Genomic DNA, 21,479 nt, shown 5'->3' with positions numbered 1-21,479 from the left:
CTTTATGTATGTGTCTCTTTGTTTATGTGCTTGGATGTATATGCGTTTGTGTATGTATGTTTGTGTGTGTGTCTAGGTGTTTGTGTTTATGTGCATTTTTGTGTGGTTGTGTTTGTTTGTGCGTTTATGTGTTTCTTTGTATCTATATGTGTGTGTCTCTGTGTGGCTGTGTATTTATGTGTCTGTGTCAATGTTCGTCTTTGTGTGTGTATGGATGTGAATGTATCTATGTGTTTTCTTGTCTGTTGTTTGTGTGTTGCTTTGCGTTTGTGTGTATGTGTGTCTATGTCTTTGTTTATGTTTGTGTGTGCCTGTATGTGTTTGTCTGTGTGTTTGTTTGTTTGTGTGCCTCAATGTGTGTGTGTCTCTATGCTTGTGTGCATGTCTGTCTGTTTTTGTGTGTGTGGTTGTCTCTATGTGTGTGTCTTTGTGTCTATGTATGTTTATTTCTGTGAGTTTTTGTGTGTGTTTATGTCTGTGTGTGAGCATCTCTTTGTGTATGTTTTTGTGCATGCATGTGTTTGTTTGTTTGTCCGTGTGTTTTTGTGTGCGTTTTTCTCCATCCAATCCAGCTTATCCTCGGCTCACTGACCTTATTATTCTATTTGTCTGTGTATCGCGTAGAGCACATACTATGAATCCAAGTTCCCTAGGGTAAGACTAAACTCAGTCTGGTAGTGTCCCCTTTTTTGGTGTAAGGGCTTGAGGCTTTCAATGTGTTCCTTCTTGTGAGTGCGCAAAGAGCTTCTTCGAGAGTAGCTGAGTCAATATGGATTCAAAGGGTTCCTATTTGTCCACATCACCAGGCAAGTCAAAAGAAGTAAAGTAAAGGTAAGCCAGTAAGAACTGTCGATAAGAAGGCGCAATCAGTGAAAATGTTATTCCTTGGTAGAATGGAATTGAAAATCTCCCCGCTTAAAGAGAAGACATTTGACTTTAGGTTGCCCCTTTGTGCCTTAGGAAGGGAATTCTCATTCACCAATTCCCCCGAGCAAAGGATTCAAATTGGACTTCTAAGTAGTACGAAAGGTTGCCTCGGATGTCTTTGCATAAAAAGTCTGACAAAGTCGAGTAATTCCTTAAAAAAGAGAATTCGCTGTCATTGAAGTCAGGATTTGAAGAGCTTTCAAGTAGGTGGACAAAGGGCTTGCTAGAATCGGTTCTTACAGAAGGAGTCTGAATGCCTACAGATCTTCATCTGCGAGTGCTTTCTCTTTAATGTGCTCTTGTATTGAATCCGCTCTTGATGCAATATCTGTAACCGTCATTGTCGTATCATATATAGAATCGAATGTGGTACTTGAGCTTATGGGATAGAAAAAATATTTGACTCGAGAAAGAGATTTTGAATGTCCACATGTCTTTTTTCGAAAGTCAGTTAGGGAAAGAGCTGGTGTATAGATAGGGTTAAAGCTTTGACATCAGACTATGCTATTCGGGAATGGTCTGCTCTTGCAATAAGAAGGGCTGAAGACTCGTATTAGTGCCTTTAGTTGATTACTGTCTTTCCTGATACGTGATAGAATAGGCTGACACACTGATGTGAAGACTTTCCTTTTGATGAGGATTACCGTCGCTTTATGGCTTACCTGTCTTACTGTTCTCGAATAAGCTCTTAGGTAGCTATCGAATTGAGTGGTTATTCAACTCCTGCAACTCCTTTGCTTCAGAAGAGACAGGAGCGTAGGGTCAGGGAAGAAGTTAGTCTTAGCCTCTAGTTGGGCACGGAAAAGAACCTTCTATTGCCCATAGCCAAATAGAATGAGTATGGCGAGGTAGTAGTGAACAGGAGAAGTCACCCGGTAAAGCCTCATCTTTGAATAAGGCAATTGCCTACGTTCGAGCCTGTAAGCAGCAAATAAGTCACTGGCCAGTGCTGCTTGATTGACTGATTGAAAGTTTCAAACCCAAGTCTTGGAAGGCAGGATATTGGGATCAGACTGATCATCATCAGATAAGAAACTCAAAGGAACTAGTGGATGTACTGTTGTCCCATTCCTACAACATTAGTTTCTTCCTCAACAAGAGTTTTGATCCTCATCTCTTTGCCTCTAGGCTTCTTCAACAATAGTGGATTCTACCCCAGGCTAGTTTACTTCGACGGTAGGAGTCCGCCCACGAGTAGATATTTTTTATTGAAAAGTGTAAATCCCAAGAAATAGTTAAGAAGAAAAACTCAGGACTAGGAAAGAAAGCAAGGGCAAGAAAGCCTTCCATCGACATCAAAACCAAGCCTGTCCATTGAGTAACAACTTTCCTTAGAAGATTCCCTGGTGGAACTTTTCTGGCTTGTTATCCTCTATTCTCCCTTACCATCTAAGGTTCGCTCTCCGGTCCGCTCTGGTCTATCATCTACTCCGATTACTAAACTACTAATATCTTTTGGTAACAAAATCACCTATTCTAGTACTCTGCTGGCCCATCGCCTACTATTTCACATACCCTTCAGAATGGTTGTTTCTGAATCGCTTTCTGAACTCCCCCGCTTTCAAGCTTCATCTTTATGACATACCCGCATCCCTTGCCCCGGACAAGCCCTGCTCCTGCTCTTTTTAGTCGTTTCCAGAAGAAAGAATAGAATGCACAGTTGATGGTCTTGTTGGACAATATGATAAATAAATTATTATTTCCTTCTCGCTCGGGATCCCTTTTCCTTGCTTTGTATTTTAAGCAATGTCGAGTGTGTCTTCAGCGAATAGTAGGGGAGGATACCACCCCCTTTGATCTTTCTGTATCCGTATCCCTTACCCGTGGAGGGCTTCCTCGGATCATACCGTCGTTTCATCGACATAAGATTCGGGAGGGGGATACTGTTGTTATTCAGTTATATATGAACTTCTTTTCTGTGTCAAAGTGAATACCTTTGGCACCGAAAGTAACAAGGAAAACCCTGGAAATCGTTGTGACTCCTACCGATTACTTCTCTGCTTTGGCAGTAGCAGAAAGATTAACTAGCTGCGCTAAAGCATTGTTTGATCGGTATGTCCCTGATATGGCGACGATTCCTTTCAAACAGGGATTATGCTTTATCCCAACATGGAAGTTTGTGCCTTCTGTACCTTCTTATTTAAAATAGAAAGCCCGGCAACGCACCGCATCAGCGACATCCCGGTCGCTTTTCCCAAGAGGTGAAGAGTTTTGTGGTGCTCTGTCAGTTTAGGAGATCGAGGGTATCCTGTTTGAGAAGTTGAAATCTCTAAGTCTGATATTCGTTCAATTTCATTCTTGCAAGTCTTCTAAAGAGATTGAATGTGGACGCCGGTATATCAGTTCATGTATTAACCATAACGTAAGCATAACGTAGGCCTACTAGTGTTGTCGTATAGCCAGGGACTGCTTTTATGGTTGTAGCCTCATTGAATCGTACATATCTTGTTGAGTCTTCCAGCTACCTTCGTCCCTCTTCTCGCTCTACTTTCTTTCTTTCTTGGCATGGACTAAATGAAATGAAATGGCTAGTGAGGCCCTTGACGGTCACATATATAATAGAAGACGGAGCCTAAACCGTTGTAAGAGGAATCTCTCTGTCTAATCACCGAGTCCGCATTCCACTGTTCAGATCTGACCATTTACATGCTATTGTAATCCTCCCTTATCCACTTAGGTTAGTGATTTTCTCTACTTGACTCTTGTAGATGCGCTCTTTTTAGTTGCTATCTTTGATTGAAAAAAAGTCATGCTAGGGAATGGCCTCTGTATCCGCCTTACCAACTTATACGAAGGAAGTCACTGAGAGACCAGATTCATATAGGTTGGCTACGTATTTTTCTTTTTTATTTGTTTTTTGGGTATCCTACGCCCCTGGTTTTTTAGTGGAATCCCCAAGGAAACTCAAGAGGTAAGGCTTGGTAGCTGTCCATGTAAGGAAGCAAGCGAAGCAAAGGCTTTGAAAAAGGCAAAGCGGTACCACTTCCAATTCCTTCTTATCTCTGTCTTTCATTCCAGGAATATCAAGTTCCTTTCCTTCTTTTATAGGCATTTCTCGAGGTTGAGTTGAGCTCTATGCCGCAGCTGAAGCCATAGATCTTGCCTGGGATGCTCCCAAGGTTCATCGGTCGGACTACTCATTGGAAAAAAGAATGGCAAAGGATGGTCTACGATCAGGGCTTTCTTCAAAGGGGGGAAGGGAAATTTTGACTGGAGCCCTGGACCTTGAGTCTTTTTGCTCTATCTTCAAGGCATCTAGGCAGAATCTTTCACTGCAGCACCTGCGCTATAGACTGGCTTAGATCTCGACCGAGGTCGAATGGGTTTCACTTTGGCTACGTTAGAGAGAAGAGGTCCTTACCTCATTCCCAGTATGCTTCACAGCCCTCGGTCCCTAAATGGAGGTTTTAGTCCTCAAATGCTTGCATATTTTGCTCGGCCAGCATGTACAGATTGACGAGAATCGAGCCTCCTATAGAGTCAAAATAATCCATCAGCATATTTCGTTCAACGCGCTATTTGACAAAAGAAGTTTAGCTGGGCTGTTCTGTTGCTGTTTGTCTTATCTTGATAATGAAGTAGCTTTCAACCCATCCCATCTATAGAAGGAAGCGTGCTTGGGGGTCGGAAGGAAGATAACCCTAATCGTTCTTTTCAGATCCTCGCATGCAAGGTCGTCTGAGTGAAACTATAATCGTAAGTATTAAATCATATGTGACCGCTGTTATAATATAAGAAAGCTAACCGAATGCGTATCTGCTCTTTGATAGAATGAGGTAAGCACTTCTTATTTTATTAGTGCCTTTCAAGCTAATGGATATGAAGTGACTAGTACTGCTTGCTACAATAGTTAGTCTCTCTCCTCGGCTGTTACCGACTTATACCTAGATTTTCCCTCTCTACCCTTTCACTAGAGGGGGTCTATCCCGATCCCGAGCTATATGAAGTATAGCTACCTTCGTACTTTCGTTCGAGTTATTTCCTATACCCGTCTAAGGTGAGGGGAGAAGTACCGCCAATTTAGGAAGAGTAGGATTTGATTCCTTTTTAGGGTGTTATCGAAAAGGGGAAATGAAATACGGGTAGTATATTATCCATCAATGAAGGCTACCTCCGTCTCTGGATATGCATCAAACGAGCTCTACGGGCTGAACCATTTTCAAGCTTTTCAAGCAAAAAAAGAGAAATCTATCATGTCTTTTTTCCAATAAGGATTATAGCCAAAACCTTCTCTATCAAAATGTCTTTAACCAGAAATAAAAAGAGAAGGGAGGAGAAAGCTCGAAAAAGAAGGAATGCCAGGCAAGTGAAAGTGAAAGTCCAATCTGATTTCCAAGACTATCTTTTTAACTTTACGCAATACGCTTTCATATAGATCAAGAGCTCGGCCAGGCTAGAGTAAAAGTATATGGAAGGTATAAGGATAATTGATAGATTTATTGTTGGACTAACTCTCTTTCTTTACCTAACTGTACCTAGTAGATACATCGAGAAGCATGCATATTATTGACTTTGTACTTTATAGTCCTTCGCTCTATAATCCTGAAATAAGGAAAAAAGGGATATCCGCATTTGCATCCATTCTTGGTTAGAAGTTTGAAGCCCCTTTGATAGACCATGGGCCAAGGGCCCAATGACCAGAGCTATGGCTAGGAGGATACAGGAAGAGCTGGATCTTGAGAAGACTAATGGGCTTGTCAGGCCCAAGGTAATCTTCACTTGGAATGCTCTATCATGAAGAGAAGGCCTAGTTCTACTTGTATATATTGTATAGTTTTCAAATAGTCTCTTGTATAGGTTATTTTTGCCTTTGTATTTGTAAGGCACTTTACTTGCTTTTTCCTAGTATTTGTATATTGATTTTGAGGTAGGTTACTTGGAGAGTTTAACTCCATTTAACCTCCCTAGATGATACATTCATTTTATAGTTTTTCAGTAGGAAAAAGGGGGTGACATTTAGCAATGCTTGTGGGTGTAACAAGTAATTGGGCCAGAACTGGGCCTAGGCAAAATTTTGCATATTGGACTCATTTTGCTCCTAATTTTTCATAGATTTGATTTATCTAGGATTCATCATCATATGATGAACCTAACTAAACCAAATCCAACATTTTTGAATTAAATCAAGGAGCAAATTGAATCCAAGGCCGCCTAGCTCCATCCTTGTTCCTTTGGCCGAATTGACTTGTTACTCTCCAAGGTTTGAAGCTTGCTTTGCAAGCTTCTTAAACCTTGGACGGTTTAGGCAACCTAACCTTGGTTCTTAAGTGAACCATGGTCAAGGTTGGCTTCTCCCACAAGCCACCTAAACCCTAGGAGTTAAAGTTTACCCTACCATGGTTCCTAGTGAACCATGGTTAGGGATAACTTCTCCTACAAGCTACCCTCTCCTATATATTTGATTTTCCTACACTTGTACTCACTTTTGACATAAATGAGAATCAATCTTCAGATTTTTCTCTCAACTCAAGAGTCCAAAACCGTGAAGAATTTCTACTCTAAGAAATTCTCCAAAGTTCTTCAAACCTAAGCCTAGGTTCTTCAAGCTTCTCCATCCAAGAGAAGTAACCGAACCTCTAGCAAGACTTCTTCTCCATTGGAGTTGCTTCATGGAGCTTCAAAGAGTCCTTGAAGGTTTATCTCAAGAGCATATTCGGTCCTAAGCATGGAGCTATTGAAGAAATCTCAATCTACTTCAACTAGTTCCATCACCCTTGTAGGCAGTGGAGTTTCCTTACATGTAGTACCTTTCCTGGTATAGTATTCGCAATGTAGGCAAAGGACCCTACTAGGGTTCCTCTTTTAGGAGTTTTTTCTATCTCGGTAACAGTGGTTATTTACGGATAAGCAGTAGTAGCCTTGAGTCTTTGCCCACCTAATTGGAAGTCGTACCTGGCTTTGTAAAGCACTCTGAATAGCCTCTTCCGGGCCTGTTAGGGATCTAGTTTCCTATCTGTCTCCCCTTGTGGATTCCCGGGAAGGCCATAAGAGATAGAATCTGTCTTTTTTTGTTTCCTTTTAGCATATGCTTGCTGTCCCATTTAGAGAGTGCAGGACAAGAAGGAGTATTGAAAAAAAAGCACTAGCTAGCTAGTAAGATAGTTCCAGATGGATTTCTATTTAGAAAGAAAAGTCAAGTTACATTTGAAAGCAGCGGGAAAAGGGGAGTTAAGTCAAGTTAGGGAGGAAAGCGAAAGCCTTTAGAGCTGTGCCAAGGCAAGCCCGTTTGAAGGAGTATCTCAAGTTGTATCAAGTAAGCCAACAGGCAGGTGCGTAGCTGCTCGCTTATGATATAAAGAACGAAAAGAAAAGGGAGAGGGGGAAGGGCGGGTTCCTTAGAAGCCAGTTCATCTTCCCTTGGTTATCTCTTCGATCTAGTTGGAGTTGCTTTCGATGGCCCCGGGGAGCCTGTCTATATAAGAGATTCCTTGTCTTTCTTGGATAGGTCATCTGGTGAATATGTTTTTGTCCCTGAGGGATAACTAATGGATACATGTATTTCTTTTCCAGTTCCATTCCAGGCAGTTACCGGTCGCCCTAACGTTAGTCATAGAAAGGCTTCATACATTCTACTTTGGGAAGAGGCAATCATCTCCTGAAAGCAATGCACTTAACTCACATCAAGCAAACAAAGGAGAGATGCCCTATTCCTTGGATGGGACGGACAAGCTATAGCTATAGATAGAGTGGAAATAGATTTCTTCCTATATGACTCGGAAAGTTCAGGCTCGATGGTTTTGAGCTAGATCTATGCCTATGATCAGTCTTTAGCCTATGAGAAGCCTCAATGAGTATATTATACCATGCCAGGTAGATTTCAAGTCTTTTTAGTTGAGAATCATACCAGGAAAAAAGGGCTTGAATTCCCTAGTATTAGAAACAGAAAGTAGGGGCTTGGAAACCCGTGAACGCCCACTTCCACTCAATAAACAGAAGCTGTGACTGACTCTTGAGACTCAGAGGGTATATTAGAAAAACTAACTAGCACCCCAACTGGATTTTCCTTGTAGTATTACGGCTTCTTCTTCTCGTATTCCCTTTTTCTTTCGGTTTCATTGAAGAAAATCAATCGAGATTAGATAAGTTATATTATTTTCCCTAAAGATCACTAAAAGTGTTGGAGAGCTCTGAGGCTCCAATTACTCATCACAATCCATTTTCCTGTTTGCAATCGGATTCAGTTATTGACTCGAATGATTTAGATATTGATGATGCTAATCAAGCTTTAAGCAGTATGGTGGACTTCTTAGCCGGCTGTCAGCCTTCATCTACGCCTACTTACTATTCTATCTCGGAGCCTTCCTATGGATGCAGTTGCATCTCTGCCCCTACCTGCTCCGGTGAAAGATGTTTCTTTTGCAACCAATTAGCCTGTGGTTCCCTTGTCGACTCAGGTTGCCTCTCAGGCTTTATCCACTGCCCCCAGCTCCTATAGTTGGGCAATCCGCCTCGCTGGAGATCACGGCTGAATCAATTAGGCGGAAACTCGAATTGATTAATAAGGGACTGCCGCTACCCCCCACCTAACATTGTTATTCAGTCTTCTGAAGATACTACAGCTTTCATTCTATATGCGTTACACAACTTTGATTTTCAACAATGGAATAAAAACCTTAAAATTATAAGTCGAGAGACAAAGAATTTCGAATTGAATGAATTCGTATTCGTTACTGTCCAATTTATGTTATTTTTCGAGATTGGACTGTAAGAACCATCGAGTCTTTGTCTCACTCGTATCAAATCCTAGCTACTCTAATGCTCGTGAAATTTAGCTTCTAAACCTCATGAACTCAAACTCATTAGTTCGCTCTGGATCTTCTCAATTCATCTTTCAGCTTCATTGCTCTAAAAGAAAGCCTTGAATTAATTTCGAAATTGCTTAACTTAATGGGAGAGAACATCGAGCTTGGTTCCGTACTCCCTCAATCCAAGAAGTAACTCCACAAGCAAGGAACCATTACTTTCTGAGCATATTAGCTAAAAGGCTCATACAGAGGCAAGGAGGCCAAAAGCTTTCTTTATTTGTTAGCTTCTGGAGATGCGTCTTCGAATCAACCCTTGAACCTAACCCTCGGAAGGATGATCTTGGCTGTCCTTTGGCTTATTCCCTGATCGGGTTGAATGGACAACTAGTGACCTCGGGTGAGGGGCATGAAGGGAAGGGTATAATCAGTCTTGCTTTCCAGTCTCACCCAAGAGTCCCCGAAAGGGCTACTAGTAAGTAAGACTCTATCTTATCTTTGATTACTATACTATAGTCTTAATTGATGTATGTAGTTTCATATCATAGAAAAATTACGAGAATCGAATTTAGGCTGAAAAGCGCGAGACACAGAGTCAGGGGTTTACAGAAAGTGGAATGTGGAATGGATAAAGAGAAGAGGTCGACTAGGGTGCCAACTAAGGGCCAAAGAGACAAAGAACCACCAGCGGCTCCACGTAGTTTCCCCGGTAGCCTACCAGTGAGAACTCCTAGGCGGGAAGAGATCTAGTCAAATTCAAGCAAAAGAATACGTCGAACCCATGCATGCTACAAGAAAGCTTGTATTTCTGTCTGGTCTAATAGATGTAATTGGCACCTTTCAGGTCGAGTCTGAAGCCATCTCTAATGCCGGACGCTTCCTCTTTTTTTTTTTGCTATTCCTCATCTTGAAATCCATTCTGAACACATTCCATTCGATGCTTTACTTCCTCATTCCAAGTCCATGTGGACCTCCCACAAAGGAACGTCAGCTAGAAAAAGGTTCAGCACGACCCTAGTTCAGGTGGAAATACTTTCAAACTACACATCCATTCACACTAGGAGTGTTAAAGTGAAGAAAGCTTCTTTTCAGCCTTGTTCTCTATTTCGTGGTCAAAGTTCGGAGCTGCGGAAATCTTGCCTCCTGTTCATAGGGAGGATTTGCTTTTGAGTCTATTTTAGTTGCAAGCGTCAGCGGAACTCAGAACTCCATTTCTAGGAAATAAAATAAGGCATTTCAACTGTTCCCCGGTCACCTATGCAATTTCCTCATCTGTGACTCTCCTACGGGAAAGATTAATAAAAGCATACGGAGGACAGTTCGATGTAACTTGTAGATTTCTTTCTTTCTACCTTTTCTTCTTTAGCTGAGTTCTCTGTAAGCGAATGAGTTGCTCCAAACCCTTTCATTTCGTTGTTAAGGCCTCTAACGGGGAATACCCAAGGGAATGTTGGCAAATGAGATTTTCTTTAGTAAAAGATGCCTTCTCCGACATGTTTCGTATATCAAGCTCTTTTCTTTCCCAAGGAGAGCTGGTTATAGGTCAAGTAGTAACATCGTACCTCTCCCACATGAGGTTTAGAAAAGAAAGGTACGTAGTTGCTCGACCATAGGGAGAGGGCTGAACGTTGGCAAGGGCTATCTCTCGAGCTAAGAACATCATCTTCCCTCTCTAAAAGACCAGTTCAGTGACCAAGAAAGAAACAAGTAGGAATGAGAACAAGCATTGAAAATTACATAAATAACAGTAATCAGAACATCACATCTCAGACTGTTTCTATCTAGCGATTGAGAAACTGACAAGCCCAAAGAGCTCTCCAATAAGTGCACCGAAAGGGGGCCGGAAAGACAGTTGGTCAATCCGCTAAGATCGAATGGAACTTTCTTTGATTAAATGGAAACAGATAGATAGACAGTGTGTAGTGATTTATTTAATTGTAGTCAGTCTTTACTTAGTTATAGATGTCCCCCAATCCCACATGTCTTTCTTGATTGGTAAACCCAACCAGCGATTTCCAACAAACAAGTCTTTCCTCTTGTTAGGGGGAGCAGTTAAAAAATGAACGAAAGTAAGTGAAATTAGAATGGCTATTCCTCACGATTGCTCCTTGTGATGGAGGGGACTCCTTATCAAGCCCTCTTGATCAATTTGAGATAATCCCATTGATTGATATGCAGATAGGTGACTTGTATTTCTCATTCACAAATCCCTCATTGTTTATGTTGCTCACTCTCAGTTTGGTCTTACTACTGGTTCATTTTGTTACTAAAAAAGGAGGAGGAAAGTTAGTACCCAATGCTTGGCAATCCTCAGTAGAGCTTATTTATGATTTCGTGCTGAACCTGGTAAACGAACAAATAGGTGGTCTTTCCGAAAATGTGAAACAAGGGTTTTTCCCTTGCATCTCGGTAACTTTTACTTTTTTGTTATTTTGTAATCCCCAGGGTATGATACCTTATAGCTTCACAGTTACAAGTCATTTTCTCATTACTTTGGGTCTCTCATTTTCTATTTTTATTGGCATTACTATAGTGGGATTTCAAAGAAATGGGCTTCATTTTTTAAGCTTCTCATTACCCGCAGGAGTCCCACTGTCTTTAGCACCTTTTATAGTACTCCTTGAGCTAATCCCTCATTGTTTTCGTGCATTAAGCTCAGGAATACGTTTATTTGCTAATATGATGGCCGGTCATAGTTCAGTAAAGATTTTAAGTGGGTCCGCTTGGATTATGCTATGTATGAATGATCTTTTCTATTTCATAGGAGATCTTGGTCCTTTATTTATAGTTCTTGCATTAACCGGTCCAGAATTAGGTGTAGCTATATCACAAGCTCATGTTTCTACGATCTCAATCTGTATTTACTTGAATGATGCTACAAATCTCCATCAAACAGGATAGTTATTTATAATTGAACAAAAGCAAAGTTTCTCGAGCTATCGAGTTTACGAGATGAAGGAGCGATAACCTCAACCGAGAGTAGCTTGATTGACCAGAGAGAGTTTCCTGCGACGATAGGGTAAGAGCCGATTCTTTCTTGCGGGGAATGCTTTTGTAACCAATTTACATTTCCTTGGCTTCAAGCTAGTCAACTCATCTTATGCGTTATTTTTAAGAAATCTAGTTAAAGTACTAAAAAGTCAAAGAAAAAGAAGGATTTAGTGACGTAAACCACATGATGCCAGTGACGATGAACACATCCAGCCAAAGCCAATAGCAATCAGCATTCCGGTCATGGTCTGAGAGGAAGAAATGGGAAAAATCGTTCTGGAGAGGGAAGGTACCACTTAAGAAGTCCCCAATCGTTATTTTTTTTCATGGGCCTTTGTTATATGAAATTACACTACAAGTAGTCAGCTTTCAAGTGACCTATAGGGCTCCTGCCACAAGGATGGGATGGCTCTGGCTAAGCTTGCTCCAGGACAGGAGTGGTTGAAGAGAGGTACAACCTCTGTTCCATTATTTGATTCCCCCTTATCTATCATAGTCAGACTGGAGGCCGAGAGAAAATGATAGCCAAAAAAGACCCATAAATAGGGGGTTATTATCAAAAAGATAAAAAGGAATACGAATTCTATCCGTAAATAGGAAACAAATCTAGCACTACAACTAGAAGAAAGAAAAACTATAGTCGTCGGTAGGCGCCCCTTCGGATGTTTTCGTTGGATTGGTTTTTGAGACGAAAAATTGGATGTCCCTTTATCCAGTACTGTAGAGGAGACATCTGATGGTGCTAAATCAAAACAATTGGTACCACACATCTAAAAAAATCTGTCTTAGACTCTAAAAAAAAAAGAAATAAAAGAAAGAAGAATCTTTTTCGTAAAGAAGGTGTATCCCCCAAGGCAAGGAATCCAATTCAGTGACATAAGGGGTATGTATAAAGAATCTAATGAAGCAAAAGCCTAGTTCTCGGTAAAGAAAGCTCTCACCTCAGGGAAGGAAAAACGGGGATCTATTCCTTTTTCTATTATTATTTATATGGTCTTGGACGGGAAAGAAAAGACATGCTAGAAGAGTTGGAGCCCTTCTTATTCAAGTAAGATTTGTAGCTAAGCTCTTCTATAAGTGAGTTCTATGGGCTGAGAAGGACAGGTAGGTGCTTACATATGATGGATTGGGCAGTTCTACACTAATATGCTTTTCTTATATTTATAAGAACTCGGGAACTAGCTTCGCAAATAACCCCGAGAAGGATAGAATAGCTTGACTAGTCCTATCTCTACACATCAACTCATGGTACACCCTGGGCCCCCTAACAGGTTAGCGACATCATTCTCGAGGGCCATAAATCATCACATCTATCTACGGTAGGTAGGTAAAGTTTATAGGTCGAGCACTTTCATACATATAGTAGTCAATCATGATATAAATTCTTTCAAAGCTCGGGATTTTAGTCAGTGATAGATAGTTTGGCTAGCTATCCTCTCAAACAGGTCATTCAATCTCAGTAGTGGCAAGAAGAACACAGCTCCCAGGCGTACTAATAAGGCTTAACCGGAATAGAATAAGGTTGGATGGGAGTGCGTTTCTTCAATCTAGAAGGTATCCTTATATCTGACTCTTCTTCCACGAGAAAAGAGAGGGGAACTCAGACTTATCTTTTGACTATCAAAGGAGAACCTTACTTATACTGAGTATAAGAGCAGGTCTCCACTGCCTATAGCATAAAGGCGAGATTGCCTCACGTTCCACTAAACGCTGGGGAAGGAAGTGACATAGTTTTTTACGAGTAGTAGGGGTATGTTTTATCTATATTATTTTATTGGATTAAGCATCCTATTTATTATTTTTTTTTATTTTTATCCCATTAGAATCATATTTTCAACATTAGGACAAGAGCAGATAGGATGGAGAGGAGTCTCAACAAGCAGGGCAGGAGAGATTACCAGCTCCGATAACAACTTAAACTTTTCCTATTCGTGTAGCTAGAAAGAATGCAAAGATGCCCCGTTCACTTGAATAGGAACTGGAAAGACTTAAGATACAAATTAGAATAAGCAGTACTTTCTATCCTTCGGACCCTTTGGGGGATATAACAGCCCGAGAAGATCATCTGCAATGACATTTGAATAATCCAAGGGCAACTACTGGCTCTAAGCCTATCTGCTGTTGAATAACGAACCGGTGCCAATCTTTTCTGTTACAGTAAGAGCTGTTGAGTAAATAGAAGCTCTGGTCCTATCCGCTGCTGGTGGTGAAGTTAGTGAATCAGTTCCAAAGCTTTCTTCCTTCAAAGAAGAAATTTTTTCATTACGAACTAAGACCGAAGGCAGGTGCAGTTCATAGAGCAATGTGCGGGTTGGGATTTTTCAAGGATTGCAAGCTTCTTGCATAGCTAGAATATGAGAATAGGGCGGAGTTTGTTGCCATGCCAGCATATGCTAGGCAGGATTAGATTGAGCAGTATAAAGGTGACTTTCTTGGCACCGGGGATTGCCATTTACATTTCACTCATTTTGTTAAGGCAAGGCAACCCTTTATTAGATTAGGACCGCTTCTCCGATGAGATGATAGATGCCTTTGGCCGATTCCCTTGTCATCTCGCCCTCCCCGCTCAAGCTCAAATTCTGTCTTAAAATAGAGGGAGAGGGAGCTCAAGAGCTCTTCCCTTTAGGACACGTGAACTCCACTCTTGGAAACTGCCCTCTGCTGTAGCAAAAGTACCTTATAAGAAAAAGGGTCGGGCCAAGATCACCATTCCGAATGTTGAAGATGGGACTATACTTAGTCATTGCCGTCAAAAATCCAGATGGAATATTTTTCTACCTCAGAAGCGAAAGTTATAAATAAATGTGAAAGTTGAATCTCAGGTTCCTAGATAACAGATAGACACACAGTAAATAAGCGCGTTTACTCAGTCTAAGAAGTATGGCGATGGTCGAGCGCTCTCTCCAAGACGAACAAATAGCCTCCCCGAAGGACTAAAGGACAAATGTCGGTTAGAGAGGCATAGGTTTTTATAGTCCAGATAGGCTATATGAAAGAAGGGGAGAAATTGCTCTTAATTTAATAAGGTAATATCCCTTCACGCTGCTGCCGCGAAAACAAACCAATTCTACAAGGACTTGCGCCCTATATAAATCAGTACTTCTCTCTCCGACTTCCTGCACCTACCCGGACCCTACAAAAATGAGACTGAAATTCGGTAGGGTTGGGGTAAGGCTAAGCCAAGCTACCACCTACCCCTCGCTTGAGGTATCTTGCGATAGGTAGTTGCCCTTCTTGGCCGAGAGCGTACATAAATGATGTGGTCCCCGGATGTTGTTACGAATAGTTATTATTTATATAGGAGATTTATCTTTTGTATTGTGATGAGTAAGTAAACTATAGAGATCGAGGTTCATATCAAAACAGACTCTTTGACTAAGGCTTGTCGCTTCGACCTAGTAAGCCAGTCCCTCTACCTCTTCCGCATACTGGTATGTCTTCCATCTACAAGACCCAGCTAAAGCGAATCTCATCTTCATAAAGTTTTATGGGGACTCTATCTTTACTTGTAGTTCGTCACTTGTTGGCAAGGGCAAGGGCTTCGGTGTAAGCACCAGTTCGAACTCTAACTTAGAATCAGACCTTATCTCTTTCTTTCAATAATTGGAAGTTTGATCCAATCAACCACTAATGACCAAAAAATGTTCCAACCACGCATAAGTGTGAAGGATTGAATCCTGTAATAGATTTAATATAGAAGAGTCTTAGAAAAGGGCACTGGTTCACGCATTTCGGGTTGATTCCTCTTACCTCTAGAAAGATAAAGAAATGTAAGGGGGTACTTCACCGAATGGAGCGATAGGTCAAGTATGGGACGTTCAGTAAACAATACCTTAGCTCAAGTCCTCGGAGATACCCAACTAGGAGCGGAGAAGGCGAAGGCTCTTTGGAAGCATCAATGTAAGAAAAAGATAAGCCAAAAATAGATCAAACTCCAGAACAAGCCAAGCAAACTCCAGCCCGGGAAACTACGGCCAAGCATAGGATACGAAGGCCTTTTTATAGTATCTCTTATCGTAGTATGAGATCTTTGATTTGCAACAAAAGTCTCTCCCTAGAGAGCCCTCTGCTGACCAAACCTACTGTTATGAAGGCAAGCAACCACAATGGAGTAGGGCTTCTAAGTGCATAGTCTGTTTCCAAGCTCTGATAAGTGAGTCAATCCCAGTAGAGGAATTTCTTTCCTTAGTTGTTTGCTTTCATCCTAATAAGTGGTTTGAAGATGGATTCGTCTTATATCTAAATAGCCCTAATGAAGTCCAGTATAGTGTGGTTTCACCTCCCAAGGATAACAGATAGATTGAAGATCAACAAGGGGCTTAATCACTCCGTATAGACACACCTAGACTACGAAGCTAGGGCAGTGGGTAAGGAAGATTCTCACGTAGAAGTAAAAGGAAAGGAATGATTTTATTGATGCTGAGGGTAATGTGGGAAAGCGGGAAAGTACGGTAGTCTATGCCTGTTCAGGCACTCTTAATCCAGACAGTGTACTACCCTCTGACCCTCATCTTATATTCCTATTAATTCTATTTTTAGACTTTTGTCGGTAAGTGGAATAGGCTTGTGATCTCTCTAATCACCTCTTATCTTTCCTTACCAACTTGAATCTGTTAGCTCTTTGCATATATGAGCTCTGGCTGTCAAAAGAAAGGCCTTGGCAAGGAAAAAAACCAGAACATCGAGAGGGATGGGAAAAGCCCTTAGTTGTGCTTTATGGCAACCCAATCAGGTGATATTCTCCTAGGTTCAATGGGAACAAATGGTGAGAAATGAATGAATTGTCACCCTCCCTATGGTCTATGTGCTTCTTCATGCATGTGTTTAAGTTCTCTTAATGAATCTATAGACCGGAATGGTTGGATCACTTTGGAGTGTGCTTGATAGATTCACCAATCTGAGTGTGGGGTATCTTCAAATCCTATAGGATTTGGGCTAAATACTTAGAGCACTCATAAGATTGGGATCCTAGGCACATGGCCGTAAGGTGCCAAGCTTATCTATAAATACTTTATCTGAGAGGAGTGTGTGTGTGGAATTTCTATTTTGTCAACAAAACATGGTTCTTAGAAAAAGGACTTTGTTCACTAAACTAAGTGACTTACTAGATAAACAAATGCTTACCTTATTATTAGAGAAAGGGGGGAGGTTCAAGTCCAAAAGAAAAGAGACCTTTGTTGATGCTTCTTACAGGAAGATACATATCATAGCAGAACTGGATGGATACTATGCTACTGTTGATCATAGTATAGTAGGCTTACTGAACTAGCTACTTCTGTCTTGTATAGCTATATGATGCTATGCTTATCACAGATTGATTATTTCTCTATTCAGAGACTAGCAAAATCCTTCTGTTATCGGATTTTGGGACCAGACAGCTTTCTTATCGGCTCGGCAGATATCAATGCTCCTAATGTCTGGATTGCTTGCTAATGCCCGGAAGAGAGTGATAGCCTGAAGTCTGATAAAAGAGCCTTGAATATAAGAGATAGAGATCGGTCCTTGGCTATAATAGCTAATAGGCTCGACTCACTACTGACTGATGACTTACTTTCACTAGGTATGATATTGTGTATAGGGATGAATCAAGAAGGGAAGGAGGGTTGTCTTAGCCTCTGACACCACATCCGTAAGAAGCCCAATATCGAATCTCCTACTCGTAAAAATAAGAGAGTATGACTTCGTACCTCTCCTTTTTAGTCTAGTGACTTCCTTTTGGGATAGTACCCAGGAAAAGGATGTCAAGACCTCACTCTAATGTGGAATGTAGGCTAGGTCAATCAACTTCATTCACCCAAAGGAGGGAGGAAGTTAACGAACACTAACACAAAGAAGGCAGAGACGGGGTAGGTAGTGTGTCAAGAGAAAAGAAGACTGTTCCCGAACATAAGGATTTGTTGCTCGCTACACCCCTGACTCTTATCCCGGATAAGGCGCATCTCGAAATGAAAATAAGTTCTTGTAGAAAGGAGCTCAACGAAGAGAATGTTCAAGCATCTAATGCCAGCCTCGGTCTTTTTTATCTCTTTTCAGATGCGAGACAATTCCAACAAGAAAGAAAAGCTAGGCTTGGATTTGAGCTACTAACGAAGAAGAATTCTTTTTATGGTGGTACTAAAGAGGCCTTGCCTTTCGGTCTTCTTGTTCCTGGCTTTTAGCTTAAAGACAAGACTACGTAATAACAATAACCACTCTTTCTTCTTTTCTTTCGTATTCCTCTTTTCTGTATCAAACAGCCCTCTTCAAGCGATCTTCTATAGGAGAGCCTATATGAAGCAAGAAATCCAGCCTAGTAGAGTTAGCATTCCATCTATCAATCTAGCACTCTAGTCTTTATGGCGCAATCAATTAATCAATTGGAGAATGGGGCTGGGGATATTGAATCTTCTTCGTTATTGCCTATTACTCCTGTTTGTTTCTTTTGATTCAAAAATGGATCTTTCTATTGCTTTGAGATAAGGGAAACGTTCTTGTACTATTCATCCCATCACTCCATTTCTTTCCTTAGCTTTGAAGGCCTTTCTCCTTCCCTTCCTACAGGTCTCTTGCTCTTTCTTCTGCAAAAAAAGCCTAAAAGTCTACGGGAGGCCCTTTCTCATCCTAAATGGAGAAGGGCTATGGTTGAAGAGAAAGAGGCACTCCAAAAGAATGGTACCTGGGAACTTGTTCTATTGCTTGAAGGGAAAGGCGATGACTATGAGTTCTGACTCTTGTTACAAAGGAAGCGAGTGACTCTAGGTCCTCTGGAAAGGTAGTTAAGGAAGCGAGTTAAGTTACCCAAGGGTAATTCAAATCACTCTTCTTTCAGCCCTTGTGACTATGCTTTTTGTGGTGAACTTTTGTCGACTCTTCACTCTTGCTTTCATGGGAACAATAATAGCTATGGTTTCATAAGCTGTGAACACTTCTTTATTCTCTCACCTGTAGGCGAGTGAGTGACCCAATGAAAACGAGGAGAAGAGGTCACGTCTCAGCCCAAGGCTACTTTACATAGCTATGATTCAATCTCTCAAGATCCCAGATTCGGATTGGATGCTTTGAATAGCCCAGTTTCGTAAACAAGGGAATGACCCATGGCATTAGTTGACTTAAACAAGTTGGAAGCAAAGGAAAGTTCTCCCCGTTCTGGTTGCTCCTTTAGCTCATCAATGCCTTTATGCTGTCTATTTGACAAGCTTTCCCTTCCATGGCAGGCTTTAACAGAGTAGGAGTATCCAATTGAACAAAAGGTAGCTCAATAGATAGGGTATTGAATGAGTTCGCTAGCTAGCTTCTGCAAAAGAAGGACAATCATAATGCTTTACACCCCGCTAAAGGGAATTGAAGCACTCCCTTCGTTCTTTGATCAAGGTCTTTCTATGGGAATATGTTTTCTCGTATTCTTTCGTAGCTTAAGGCCTTTCGATGCTTTGAATGAAGGTACAAAAGAGAAGGCTTACCCCTTGCTCAAGTAAGTACCTCGGCGGTCATCCCAATGAATTTCCACACACTCATTCATGTGCTCGGGGATAGACTATTTATCTTACTCTCATGGTCAATTAGTTTTAAGCTTGAAGGAAAGTGCCATTATCCTGCCTTCATCAAGTCTTATTGCACTAGCATTCGATGCATCAACTATGGTTGTTCCTTCCTCCAATACCGCTTATTCATCTGCACCTTCTATGGAATATTGTTCAAAATGCCATTTCCTTTCCTTGCTCTTGCCTTTAGTCAAGTACGCTACTAAGATTAACAGCACTGTAAGCAGGTTTACGATAGAGAGAACGAGTAAAACAAGGGGAAACAATGAGAATTACAAGCAAATGCAAGAGGAATTGGGGTTATACCGAGCGAAAAACAAGGTATAACAAGGAAAGACTTGTTCTAAGATTTAAGGTTTTAATGCGTGCAATGTACCAACCTGAAGCTCCAATATCGTTCCCATTACGTGCTTCTCCTCCTCGTAAGACTAGCGTATCCTTCATTCCCCAGATATGCTGCAACATAGCAGCTTTATTCAACTCCACCAATGAAGCTCGAACCACCTTCGGGCAGCAAATTTCCAAGAAACATTCCCTTTGTTCTTATATCAGGACCAGACCATAAGAACCCTCTACAGATCTTATCCATTGTCTTCAAATCAAAACCTGCACTGGCAATATGAACACTGTACTCCAGTAAACTTGCATGCTAAAGAGGGCACTCTGAACCAATTATCTAGCAGAGGTATTTTCCAGTCCATCTCTGTACTCTAGCTTTGTTTGATTCTCTCAAATAGAGGCAAACAATCACTAACTGAGAGCTTTGAAGGACTGGCAATCCCAGGTACTTCATTGGCATTTTACCTTCATTGAAGCCAATTAGAAAATATTTCACTTTGCAGCATCAGAAAGATCTCCATAGTATATTGTACTCTTGAATATGCGACCAGAAACATTTGCAAATTCTTTTAAGCATTGATTGACCATAGCAATGGAATATTTAGCGCTTGAGCAAAAAATTAGTAAATCATCCGCAAAACAAAGATGATTAATCTCATTCTTTCTACAATTTTTATGATAACTGAAGTTTGGATTAGTTCTGGCTTCCTGCTTGAGTTTCCTTGAAAGAGACTCCATTCCTATTACAAAAGAAAAAAAGATATGGGGCTATAAGCCCTTGTCTTATTCCTCTATCAATTCAAGCAGCAAATCCTTCTCACGAACTAGAGATTTAACAATCAACTGAGTGGCTTTCGCTCCTTATTGTCTATCGACGCCCTTTTTTCTTTATTTTTTTAATTTAATTAATTCCGTTGATAGAGATTTTGAGCGGATGCAAGCACTAGATTCTTCAACGAGTACCAAGAAGAAATGAATTCACCAGACTAAGAGAAGAAAATAGAACAAAAAGATTAAGCCCAGCCGCCTTCGGGAAGACCTATCTTCGTCGGGAGGAAGAGCCCTCTTTACACCATTGTGATTCGAAAAAACCAAAAAGTGGACCAGCCTAGTAACCAATAGAGCGGGGCTTGATCCCCACTTTAATTCTATTTGATTATGGGTTAGGTGGAACCTAAAACTAGCACTTACAAATGAGTTAGAAAAAGGAAAAAGACAATTCTCAAATGCGTACAAGACTTCCTTCCTTCTTTGTTTAAGAGCCAGTCTGCGATGGATGCTCGTGCATGAAAAAGGGAGGCTTTGATCTATTCACTTATATAATAGAGCCAATCTATGCAGGACAAGATATCTATTTTGTCATTGGGAAGTAAGGCTTAAGTCGACTAAAAAGTTAGGAAAGGGACATATGCTTTACCATAGGATCCGGGAAAGGCAGGTAGAACAGATTCGTCCGGTGGGGCTCAAGGGTTTAGCGATGAAGAGTGCCAAGCAAAAGGTCAATACTGGTACGCCGATCAAAGAATTCCAGTGGCAAGGCCCTTTCAGCCAAGCTAGCATGCTGAACAGAAAGTAGTAGAGTGATCATAACTTCTTCTTCTTGAGTCATTCGTGTGACAACATCAGGATCTTGTCGAAAGACCTCCTCTGCCTATCCCTCCCACAATAGAGGACTCGTTATGGCGCACCTCTTTTTAGCAGTCTCGTCAATAAGAAGTAGAGGGGCTCAGTGGACCAAAAAACCTTTATTCAATCGTCTCCTTTTATTTTTTTATTAATGTTTAAATTCCACGGAACTTTCTCGATTCCAACGCAACTTATCCATTTGGAGTTGACGTACGCGAGCCTCCCGACGAAGCCAACATAAATCCTATCCGAATAAAAAAAATAAAAGGCAGTTTCATTATGGTGGTATACCAGCCGCCTGTTCTGGAACTTCTAGTTCCAAACGAAGCATATC

At 41.1% G+C, this 21,479-nt stretch overlaps 1 protein-coding gene across 1 annotated transcript; it reads left to right on the top strand.

The window, feature by feature from the left end:
- Positions 1 to 10,785: 10,785 nt before the first annotated feature.
- Positions 10,786 to 16,213, top strand: LOC109794084 (ATPase, F0 complex, subunit A protein). Its single transcript, XM_083072316.1, has one exon. It carries the CDS (start codon positions 10,842 to 10,844, stop codon positions 11,568 to 11,570), a length of 729 nt encoding a protein of 242 aa, XP_082928442.1. The 5' UTR covers positions 10,786 to 10,841; the 3' UTR covers positions 11,571 to 16,213.
- The last annotated feature ends 5,266 nt before the right edge of the window (positions 16,214 to 21,479 follow it).

The sequence above is a fragment of the Cajanus cajan genome, chromosome 4 (genome assembly GCF_000230855.2).
Source record: "Cajanus cajan strain Asha chromosome 4, NIPB_CcT2T_4, whole genome shotgun sequence".
NCBI lineage: Eukaryota > Viridiplantae > Streptophyta > Magnoliopsida > Fabales > Fabaceae > Cajanus > Cajanus cajan.
This window is presented reverse-complemented; position numbering and strand designations above follow the sequence as displayed.